The following is a 13,036-nucleotide window of genomic DNA, read 5'->3' as shown; positions in this document are numbered from 1 at the left end:
CACCACTATTATTTTCTAAATCAAGTCATATATTTTTCTACAACCTTTTCAAATATGTCTTGTACTATTATCCGTGACACAAAGTGCCCAGAAGTGTGCTAAGCAAAGCTCTTAAGATAATCTTACAAACTGAGCAACGGTGCTAAGGAAACTGCAGTTAACAAGTATGCCCTAGTTACTACGTCACTTTAACCTACAAAGTAACTGTTACTGTCAGGTTATTAACCTAAGTGCATCCATTGCAAGTGCACTTGATTATTTGTTCTCACTATAATTGCAATGAAATAAATAAACTAAAAAAAAGCATAAAATGTTTATACTTAAAATAATTAAACTAGTTATACATTGCCTTAGTGAACTGGTAAAATAGTTTCGGAATAACAAAAACATAACCTAATTCTTGAGAAAAAAATCAATTGAATTAGGGCTTCTATAAGCATTTTGTATAATACTAATATTGTCATCAGAACAACAGAGAAATCACTACATTTCCTACATACTTCTTTATAGCTATTAAAAAGAAAATAAACAATGTCGGACAACTCCCTCTGTCTGTCCGTGTGTCCTCGCCAGCTCGTTGCGGTTTTTTGTCAAACCTTTGCAGCGGATTTCACTTTCGAAGCGTCTGTTCTGATGCGTGTTTGGATTTATCAAACGCTTTCGCTTGGACCACTTTTATCTGTAAATTTACTCACTTGTAACTAACACGAGATAATATATTGACCAAATTCGGCTAAGAAATGTTAAGAAATTTTTATTTTACAATAACTTGAAAATTGTTTCGATGAAATTCAAAAATTGTTAATGATAAAAACAAATATAAACTCCAATTAATTAAAATAAAAATTGATATGAATGGAACCAGATAATTAAAAAAATATTGTAGTTAACGTTTTCAATCACTATAAATAAAACCAGTCATAAGCTTACCTAAATATTCTGCATAATTGTATTGTTACTACACATTTTATATTATTGAAACTTAGTTATTAAAAAAAATGTAAAATATTTCCATTGTTTTCTTCCTTTAACAAAAATAACTCGAGATTCTTCGTAAATACCGGAAGAAATGTTTATTTACGGTCACAATGATAATAATGAAACATCTTGTTTTATAGCACTCAGTGAAGCAATAATACTACCAAGATATCTTACCAAGTAAGTCGATTAAGGGTGATTTTTTTTTTTAGAATAAATGTAAAAAAACATAAGTAGTTATAAATATCACTTAGTTGTAGTTAGTTGTAAGGGCTCGTTTTCCGCAACTCCACGGCTAGCGCGTATTTTGCGTGTGAGCAGGACCTGGATTCACTCCAGCCAGTATATAAATAAATATCACTTATAAATATACGTTTTTTTTTTCACCACAAATAGATAGAGATGGAAATGACTGTGCATTGTTGTGCGAACTCTGTCTTACATTGAATACCGACTAAAATCAAGTGCAAATATTGTTTGATTTTAATAAACCAAACGGACATTAACACCAACGAAGACACTTCGTAAGTAAAGAGAGCTCTCACCTTACCAAGGTCAATTAATAAGGTGAGTTGTATAACGAACATACATGCACAAAGACAATAACCCTCCAAACTTGACAACTTCTAACAATTTCGCACGCTACGCACAACACAATTTTACGTTTTGGCGGGATATGCAACAATTATGGCGTTGAATATAACCCTGCGCGCTCTTGACCCACCCGCGAAGTAATGCAATAGCTAACCTAACCAGAAACCGATATAGATGGCGTCAGTATCGCATTGAGATTCACACTTTAATTAGCACTGACGCGTTTGATACAAACATTGCGGCGAATGGCGAACTGCAGCGACCGTAGCCTTTCTTAGTAGATATCGTCTCACAATCACACACTACGCTCACCTCACATGTAATTATAACTTGTTTTGCCGCGCATCTCTAGCTTTAACCTTTCTAAGACAAGATTCGTTATTCGTTACCGGTTGCATAAGAATTTTTTTTTTCTATTCGTGTTTCGTAGTAGTCGACGCAGATTTTAAATAGTTCTATTGTAGCTTGGTGTTGAATTTAAGAACTTTCGTATTCGATTCACGCTATATGATAATTTACTTTCGAGCTTTACATTTTTAGGTATTAAGATAACATAAGTGACTGATACATTGAATGTAAAAAAAATTGTCATAATAAATTTTAAAATTAATGTTTTCTAAATTCAATTATTTGAACAACTGCTTCTAGTATTATGCAAATGACACAGTTAATACAACTACATACATACATATTTAGATGTAAATTGTGAATAACTTACTCAGTCCTACATAAAACTAGATACATTTAAAATAATATAAAAACTTTTATAATACTCGTAGTATCTACTTATGATGATATGGACTCTTATTTCATGTCACTAAACTTCATTAGAAATCAAATGGCGCGAAAATCGCCATAAAATAGTATTCGAAAAAAAGCCAGTAAAAACTGATTTCGGAATTAAGCAAATTTTAACTCTAATCTGTAGAGATTAAGATCGTAAATGATATGAGTTACAGGTGTAGTGGAGGCTACGGAGCGTGTCTGTGGGAGCGGGCGCCGCGCCGCAGCGCCAGGAATGCGATGTGACGCGCCCGCGCACTTAGGGCTGACAACAGTACGTGTTTTATCATTAACATCTTTTGTCTTTTTTACTTCAAATGTAAAGATTTTTATGTTAAATGTGACTAAATATATTTACAACTAACTAAATTTAATTAAAACATTTTGTTGCGCGGCGAATAAAACTTCAGAATCTAATCCAGGCATTTATGACACTAGACAGAAAATAGAGAATTAAATTTCGTCGCACAGTAATATGGAATTCTTAGGCTTTTTATAAATAGAAAAATGCCAGTAAGTAAAAATGCACATGCAAAATTATTATTGAAAATTTTTTCGTCAATTTTATACAGTAGTTGTCAGCCCTGCGTGCGAGCGAGAGGGCGGTGTGCGAGCGAGAGTGCAGTGCTCAGCGAGCGCGCTTCCGCTACACAAAGGGGGGTACTGGTCGCGGTCTCCGATCGCCGGTCGCGGTTACCTCAGGAACCCAAAATATCGTATAACTTAACCGACAACTTGGTTCGACTACAATAATGACAATAGTGGTAGATGTCATAGTTTTGACGGGATTAGTATGTCAAGAAACATGTATGAAATTATAATTTATAATTTTAACTTACAAAACATTTATTTCGGTACGCTTCAAACAATAGATATTGTAACTGTCGCAGTAGCGGTCGGTTTTTTGAATTTACAAAATAACTACAGTTTAACACATCAAATCTTTTCCTTGTTTATCGTCAGTACATAATTATATCTAGGGGTGAAAGGCTATTAAAGGGAATTTTTCTGATTCTGAATATATATATATATAAGTCAAGATCGCAAAAAATTTCGCTTAAAACAAATAGCCTTTCACCCCTCGATATGTTCCTGTTGATTTTTGTTACACATTCATAAAAGGTTATTGAAATTTCTCGTACTATTCCTTATAAGCTATAGTCTTGTACTAGGATATGGTTTACAATAGTCGAATGATGAGATTCGAATCCACGACCACATGATCGGATGTCCGTTCTACCCTGGCTATTGGCGCTTTTAGTATTTACGAATGGAATCACACACGTGCGTGATAAATACATTAAATAAATATTGCCTTTATCCGGAACAAACAAATTTGTCAAACAAACAATCATGATTTCATTTCTCAATACCACACTTTATCTTTGTTGGGTATCAAAGATAAAATATGTGTGATTTTGTTAATTTTCGTTTTCGTAGTAATGCTGACTCTATATATTTTTTAAGTATCTTGTCAAGTAAACAAGTATCTATCAAAATATACGTACCAATAGTGCTATGCAAGAAAATATTTTTTACAGATCACTGCTACTTGAGGGCAACTTTGACGGTCAAGTATTACATTAGAATTACCAAATTATCTGACGTCAATTGACGATGAAGTCATTGTAAAATACCTTAACGTAATAGAAGCTTCTGTTATCTTTGACACAACTTAAAACTCTATGATTATAAGAAAATTGCAAGCTAAAATTAACAGCCAAGCTTTTCATCGAAAACTTCTTTTGCGTTTGTCAGTTCAAAATGCACGTTACCTGCAGTAAAAATATGAAAGATAAAAGAGATTTTAACACATACAACAACCCCGAACAGCTCAAAAAATAACTTCGACTAGCCGTCAACCTCATAAATAGTATTGTAAAAGAAAGTTGAACGACCAGCGTACGTTTGATAAAAGTGTGCTTCATATCACTTGAGAAGACATCCAACCTCACTGTGATTGAACTCGTCTGCAGTATCGAATCAAGATTGACAAGCTACCGACAAAATGTAAAAGAAACTGATTAAAAATCTATTCTACGCAAAACTCTACAACAAGTTTTTATTTACGAGCATTTGTATTATTATAATTTACTTACATACTAAGGGTTTCCTTCGTTTTTATTTCTATTATTGAATCGACACTTAAGACTCTCACTTAGTGGCCAGTAAGTATTTAATTTACGGTCACAAAATGTTAAGTTAATAAGAACAATGATAAGAATTACGCTGATGATAATTATGGCTAACCAATTTAGATAGATACAAGAACAGTTATCGTATTTTTTTGTACGGAAATTAAAATGTTACGAGATAATAAATTTTAATACAGTTTTTCCGCATCCTATTAAAGAATGAACTTTGACCTTAGACATAGACAGGAAAAAATATTATTTATCTAATAAGTCCGCACTCAATCAGAAAATGTCGTACCAAGCTGTAAGTAAAAACACGATCATCAAAAGATAACAAAAAGTATCATCATAGTATCATAAAGAGTCTATAATTTTAACAAAAAAAACAACTAAATATTGTTCACAAGAAATATGACGCGTAATAACACAAACAAATCTACCAAATTTGGCTAAAATTCCGCAAACAACGAGAGCCAGCGCGATGCCGTGATGCTGTAATCTGCCGCAAATCCTTGATCTTCACACGAAGCGATTACTCAGCTTTTTATCTAGTGTCTTGACGTGCGATATCAAAGTAATTACAACTTAGTGTCGAGACACACTGGTCGCGATACAGACCAGCGACCGTAACAGTAGTTGTTACTTCTGTCCTACGATATTACTTACTTATCTAGATTGAACTCCTAATATGTGGACTGGAACATGAAAATTATAGGTAGCTACATAATTCCTTCAATTTATTTTTGACGCTTTGTTTTTTTTTGAATCGATTAACAAAGTGGCTGACTACATGGTCTGCTACTTACTTGCTTGTAAATTTAACAACTAAAAACAAAAAATAGATATGTTTGTGTTTCAAGCATTTGTTTCGCAAAACACAATTAAACTTTTGAATCCCAAACTTCTAATACAAAAAGTAAATAATCTTATTTCAATTAAATTGTCAAAATGAGTTATTTTCGTTAAAGTAACCATGAAAGAAAGTACTAACGTTTAAACATTACAAATATTAATATGGACTGAGAGTGTAATTAACCTGTGAGTCAGTTAGCATTTGACCTGGAGGTCAGAGATCTAGCAAATGACATATACATTCAGACATTTCATGGCGTCTTATCTATTTATAGTCTAACAGTCTTTTAATATTGATAACCTTTGTTCAGGAATATAACTGATACCAATAGAGATAGAATAAATATTATTGCACTAGCAGTCGCCCGCTACTTCATCCGCGCGGAATTAAAAAATACTTAATCATTAGCCTATATGTTATTCCAGACTTTGTCCTACATCCATGCCAATTTAATCGAAATAAGTAGAGCCGTACCGGAGATACCTTCTCAGAAACATACATCCATCCGTCCATCATACATCCAACCATTCGCATTTAAAATATAATTAGTAAGATAGAACATAAAGTGAATGTAAACACAACTATGTAAATTTTCCTTTCGATTCTGTACAAAGTAAAGGTTGGTAATAGTCTAATTATTATTAGAAACTGCGCCTCATTAAAACAATTCAACTTTGAAATAAGACAGAAAATCCGCAAGACCAGTAATCCAAAAAATATATATATTTTTATGAAATATTTCATCTTGCCACTCGAATCGTCGAATGTCGTCTAATTTGGTTTCGTAGTACACTTAATATTTATTTGTTTGTCACACTGGTCATCACTAATTTAAAACTACCTAGATGATGCCTCTGATGAACTCATTATTTTGGTTAAAAAAAAACGCTTCAATTGTTTCACATGCACAAATAATTAAGTCCCCGTCACCGCAGGTGTGTCAGCACACTAACATTGTAAAATATTATGACATTCGTGATTTATTATCGTCGGGTCATACATTTTTGTAGTTTTTATTTTTATTTTTTTAATAATTCTATAACTTATTTAGCGGTCTTCCAACTGTATGATAGTACTGGAACTTACTATCAATTGTACTAAGCTATTCCTTCAGATATAAGACATGTAAGTAGCTATTGAAAAGCCATATATTTTATATTATATAACATGTACAAGAACTTGAATAATAATTGAATTCTATTATCACTGCAGCATTTAAAGTTGCAATATAGTTATTACGAAAACCAGTTTGTCCTACAATTACCACTTGCTACATATATCACACATGTATCTTACATTAAATCATTTATTTATTGCAAAACTAATCGCATATTACTGCAGTTATGCTAAAAGTATTCTGGCACGCGCTAGTGCATACAGCTTTTCAATTGCAGAATATGAATGGTGCCGCAACGCATAACACCATCACCAATAATAATACTGTCATACATTCATAGAAAATTATAAAAAAAAAACCTCGACATCACAATATGTTTTATTAAATTATTTTTAAAAAGGTATCAAACAAGTTTTTTGTAGACATCAACTCTTTACTAGATCCATGAGTTGATTTTGAAATGATAAATCAGGAAATAAATCAATTATTAAAATTAATTTTATAATCAGGTTTTCCTTCTTATTTCAAATCCAATTAAATATCAGCGTAGATATAAAAAGGTTGATTTTTATACGTATAATAATTAAAAAACTAAAATCTCATACCTCTCCGGGGTGGGACAAAATAACATCTAATTTTCTTAAAAAATATGATCAATACTTATCTAAACCTATTTCATATCTTATTAATCTTAGTTTTGAGACAGGCTATTTCCCAGAAATTTTCAAGGAAACAATAATTGTTCCCATACACAAATCCGGAGATAAACTAAACCCATCAAATTACCGCCCTATATCTCTGCTGTCGACATTGTCAAAAATAATTGAGAAGGTGGTTAATAATAGACTTACAGCATATTTGGAAAAGAAAAACCTACTAGCTAATACCCAATATGGATTCCGACAGAACCGATCAACAAATGATGCTGTATTGTTATTAACTGAAAAAGTAACGGAATACATAGAAAAGGGAGATAAATGCATAGGTGTTTTCCTAGATATGCAAAAAGCATTTGACACTGTCTCGGTAGAAGTGCTATTGACAAAACTAGAGAACTGTGGGATAAGAGGTACAGCTTTGTCGTGGTTTAGAAATTACTTAAAAAATAGGACACAAAGAGTCCGAGTGGGATCGGTAGTCAGTGCACCTGCTAGCTCTGACTATGGGGTGCCACAGGGCAGCACGCTTGGTCCGACCCTATTCCTTATTTACATAAACGAACTATGTGAAATTATCCTCCATAATGCAGATGTACTAATGTTTGCGGATGATACAGCTATACTTTTCCACAATAGTACATGGAAGTCTGTGAAGGAAGAAGCAGAACAGGGACTAACTACTGTGACGAGGTGGTTAGAAAACAACCTGCTAACTCTTAATACCTCCAAAACAAAATTTGTACCCTTCTACAAAACTGCAAGATCCAAGCCTCCTAATGACTTAACAATCATCATACATGAAGCCCCCTGCAACAGAAATCTTAATTACAACCCTAACTGTTCATGCACTGATATAAAACGAGCAAAAATTTTTAAATACCTTGGTGTAATACTCGACGAGCACCTAAACTGGAAAGAACATATCAGATGTGTTGCTAACCGCATAAGAAGACTAATAATCATCTTCAGGAAACTCAGAGCGGTTGCTAATCAGGAACTCCTGCATAAAACCTATAATGCTCTGTGTCACTGTCTTATAACTTACTGTGTCTGCTCTTGGGGAGGGGCTTCTAAAACCTGGCTTCTCGAAGCAGAACGGGCCCAGAGAGCTGTACTAAAAGTTATGCTAAAACTTCCATACAAACATCCAACTAATGACCTATATAAAATAGCAAAGATCTTAAGTATTCGTAAAACATATATTTTTGAATGTATAAAACGACTACATAAAAACACAATGAATGTGACATCACTGCAAAGTACAAGAATTAAAAAATTCCATCTACCAAATGTAAAAAGTGCCCTCGCTGTAAGGCAGTTTATGTTCCAGGCTCCCCATTTATACAATACTGTTAATAAAAAGCATAATATAAGAGGTTTGAAATCATTTCATATGAGGAAAGTAACTAAGAAATGGTTAGAAGATATGGATTATAACGATTGCGAAACATTGATATGTAATGATTAACAATGCTACTTATTCACACACTCCTCACATCCATATTCACATAAAACCCATTCACGCATACATACACGCGAACACAAATCAACATCAGATACACACACACACACGCACACACACACACACACACACACACACACACACAGGTACACATAAACACACCCGCATATTACTTTGGTTTACTTTTTCTCTTTTGGTTTTAAAATGTTCATTTAATTCAAAAATTGTACAAACATTTCAACATTTAAGGGAAGTCATTGGCTCCTTTAATACAGGGAAACCTAGTAAAGGAGCCAAGGTTATAATGAAACAGATATGTAAAATGTACAATAAAGATTTATTATTATATTATTATATTATTATTAAATTTATATATATAAAGATGGCAAATTAGCAAACTACCTGAATTCGCCGAAATAGCGAGGCGACCGTTGCCCATAGACATCCGCAAATGTAGATGCGTTGCATAATATTCTAAGTACGAATTTCCACTTAGCATTTAGTACAGCAGTACAATGTTAGTGGAAACTGTATCTAAAGTACGTTCGCACGATCAATCCACAAGAGACATTCTTTATCGGATTTCACAAACATTTGGATTTGGATAACTGCGAGTAATCCGTGCGAATAAAGATAGTGTCCCAAATACTGGTAAAGTGTACATGATATTTATCTATTATTGTAAACTTTTACAGTTACCACTGTTAACTAAATGACATGTTTATTTATGTCACGACAATTGCAACAAAAACACACATCGCAATAATACAAAGAATTTTCGTGCATATTTTTAATTAAAGTATATGTTGAACGATTCATATATTGATCATATTTTACTATATTTTTTTATAGTAAAGAATATAACTAATAAAATTATGTTACAATACAGTTGTATACAGAAAAGTGTTGCAGCAAAACTAATTACCAAAACAAGTGAATGCGAAACAAAATTTAACGAAGTATAAAATTGCATCGTCTAATTTTTAGTTTCTATTTTATTTCTTGATGAAATTTTCCTATGTAGTACATCACAAAAAGAGTATATTGCTGCTAAACGTTCGTGCAATAGGTTATTAAGCCGTGGGTTTCTGAGCCATGTGTTGAACTAAATCTTTTGTATAAGACGTAATCTATACCAACATATTTAAAAATAAACAACGCAAATGCCATATTAACGATGGATGAAACGGGTATAAAATATAGTGTTAAAATGGATTTTGAAGTAGCGAGTTCAGTTTTGTCGACTATAGTAATATGCATGTCAAAGTTGCAATTACCAAGGGCCGGTAAGCTGTGGGCAACGAGCAATAGACAGTAAGCATTGGTATCGGAAGTGCACGACACGACACGAAATGAAAGTCCGGCGCAGCGTTGTGTTGATTACTTTTCGCTCTACATATTTCATTGGGAAACGACTGTATCAAATGGCCATCTTGCAATTGCAAAACGTAGCTGTACTGTATGACATACTCATATAATACTGCTCAAACACTCATACTTTTCAAAATTGAATATATAAAGAGAGAGAGTAAGAGAACTTAGTATCACAATAAGTGAATAATGTAAAGCATTGGTACAAATAGTGCAATGGATTGTAATGTGAGAAACAATGAAGAAATTATTGTAAGGAATTTCTTATGATTTTTATTAAGACAGCTAACACAAATAGGAAGTTAGAGGAGAGAAAGAAGTACCAAATATTAATGTAGACAATGTTTACATAAAAAAAAAACTATATATATAAAAGAAAGTCGTGTTAGTTACACTATTTATAACTCAAGATCGGTCGAACTGATTTAGCTGAAAATTGATGGGGAGGTAGCTTAGAGCTAGGATACGGACATGGGAACTTTTTTTTATCTTGTGTGCATTTTTTTTCCGCGCGGACGGAGTCGCGGGTAAAAGCTAGTATCATGATAAAGTCAGAAATTGATATCAACAAATAAAAAACCTTCGATCTTCGTTTCTTTTTTTTTCAACATTAAAAACACGAATCGCTCAAGGCCTACGTTTTACGCATTTTTCTTTGTAAATTATAGTTTGTATTAGAAGAGAGCAAACTGCTTTTTTTTAGTTACGTTTGTTAACACCTTGAACTACTTCCAAGTTAACCTCCGTTTCAGATTATGGAATTGTGATTATTTATTTCGGTAGCGGTTTAGAACGAACGTTTCTATATTTGCTGCACGAAGCCTAATTAAATATTTAACATTACTTTGGTGATACTATTCTTGTAATCAAGAACATGAATCATGGCGGCGAAATACAACAGCATTTGATACGGGCATTGCCAACACATTTGCGGTTAAATTACAAATTTACCAATAAATATATTATATCATTTACATTTAGCACATAACACTGTTACGTCGTCAAGTACAACAAAGACAGAAGACGTATGATGCTTTTATCATTCTAAACCAGAAAAATTCAGAAGAATGTTTGTAACTTGTAACATAAAATGCTAAACGTATTTTGCTTTTACTGAAATTTATAATCAAACTAGCTGTCGCCCGTATAATCAAACTAGCAGTTAAAAAATGGGGGGGGGGGTATGAAAAATAGAAGTTGGCCGATTCTCAGACCTACTGAATATGCTCACAAAATTTCATGAGAATCAGTCAAGCCGTTTCGGAGGAGTACGGGAACGAAAACTGTGACACGAGAATTTTATAAATTTTACTGTAGTCAATATAATCCCTCTTGTTCATTGGAACTTTGTTATGAATAAATAGTTTAATTATAGAGAGCAATATACATTTTTAAATATTTTTAGGGTCAACTCTAAATCAAAGAATGCTAATTTAAATGCCATACAAACGGAACACACAAAACAAGAACCAGTCTTAAAACCACTCTCAAAGTATTAAGGTATTTTATAACATAAATTGTGATGTAAGGTAAGCTCACCTCTGGCCCAGCCGGTGAGCACGTTGCCGAGGTAGGCCACCTTGTAGACTGGGTCGGGCTCGCTGATCTTAACGCTGTTGGAGCGGCGCAGCAGCCTGCCCAGGCCGCGTGACAGCCTTCCAAACGCCCGCACCGTGAAGTCCTTGCCGACCGCACTCGCACCCTCCGCGAGGCACGCCTCCCCTGGCAGGCTCGACCTGCCGTGATCCGATCGCGCGCCCTCCCGGTGCCCGATCAGCTTTGGGATGCCCAGTGGTATCGACTTCTTGCGCTCCGGCGTCAAAGTCTTCGCCTGGTTGACACTGTATACGTTGCAGTTCTTCTTAAAGCTCTGGTTCGATTCTTTGGTATCGTCCGCACGCTCACTCTTCTCTGATTCGGTTTGTTTGATCTTACCATTGAGGTTTTCACTTAGCGAATTGTTGTTGAGGCTGTCGGTGTGGCCGTCGCTGAAGCGGCGCTCGGCAGCGGTGCGGCGCTTGGCCAGCGACGGGTTCCTCAGCAGAATGCTCGTTTCGCTCGAGCTTCTGTTTTTTAGAATGTGTATTTTCTTGACGCGGGCGACGGCGCAGTCGACCTCGTCGGCGCTCACGGTGCGCTCGGTCTTGCCCTCCTCATCGAGGAAGCGCACCCGCAGGCCGCCGAGCTTATCATGCGCCCTGTCCGCCTCCTGCGGCCCCTGCGGTTGCGTCTTTGCGCTCGAGTCCAAACAGTGGCGCTCGTTTTCACTCAGAGATCCACGAGCCATTTTTATTTCGGAAAAAATCTTACGTTAGATCGACTATTACATTCTGCTCGCGATTGTTCGCGGAGCTTTCGCGTCTACCCGCGCCATGCACGCAACGACATTTAAACCGGTCACTTCCCAGCTAAATATTAAAGCACACACATAGTAGTACACACTTCGTCCATTAAAGAACGACACCGGTTTGGAATGTAGCCTTCTCTGCACTAAAAGCACTCGTTCGGAAGCTGCGTTCACTTTGAAACTGGGCGTTTGTTTGTGATAGACGTAGATTACGAGATGAATGCGCGTTGCAAGTGTTTTGAGGTTACGACACTATCAAGTCACTGTCCGAGAGTAAACAAGATATGAGCGACCCGACCGCGACACGTACGCTCCAGTCGGCGTGCGGCGGCAGAATGGCGGCGCGGTGGCGCGGGCGGCGACTGTGGTTGCAGTGAGCCAGCGCAGGCCTCACTGGGCCCTGCAACAAATGAAAACAAATCATTTAAGGTCCATTCAACCAAAGTTATAGTGATGCAGATGATAAATTGTTTTTTTTTTACAGTCCCAGTTAAAAAAATGGATATTTCAAGGTTAAGGACCTTTGTCAAGGACAAGTTTTCTACTTGTGTAATCTTATGTTATAATTAAGTACAGACTTTATTTTTAGAGATTAAAATTGCAAGTAAATGTGTGTAACATATGCATGTTTACTTTTTTAGTAAGTTAAAAAGCTTCTTTTTTCAAAGCCACGAAATATGTACATGTACCAAACGTTGGAGATATCTTGCAAACATCAAAATTGTCGTTGCACATAA

The 13,036-nt window shown here is 35.1% G+C and overlaps 1 protein-coding gene across 1 annotated transcript in view; it reads right to left on the bottom strand.

Moving 5' to 3' along the window:
* LOC106719719 overlaps positions 1-13,036 on the bottom strand; it is a 65,097-nt gene that overhangs the window by 31,517 nt on the left and 20,544 nt on the right. The window contains exon 2 of the mRNA XM_045686310.1: positions 11,492-12,699. Within this exon, the coding sequence (XP_045542266.1) occupies positions 11,492-12,239 (748 nt within the window). The 5' untranslated portion in view covers positions 12,240-12,699. The remainder of the gene's footprint in view (positions 1-11,491; positions 12,700-13,036) is intronic.

The sequence above is a fragment of the Papilio machaon genome, chromosome 3 (genome assembly GCF_912999745.1).
Source record: "Papilio machaon chromosome 3, ilPapMach1.1, whole genome shotgun sequence".
Taxonomy (NCBI): Eukaryota; Metazoa; Arthropoda; class Insecta; order Lepidoptera; family Papilionidae; genus Papilio; species Papilio machaon.
The sequence above is the reverse complement of the archived record's forward strand: the minus strand, read 5'-3'. Positions and strand labels throughout refer to the sequence as shown.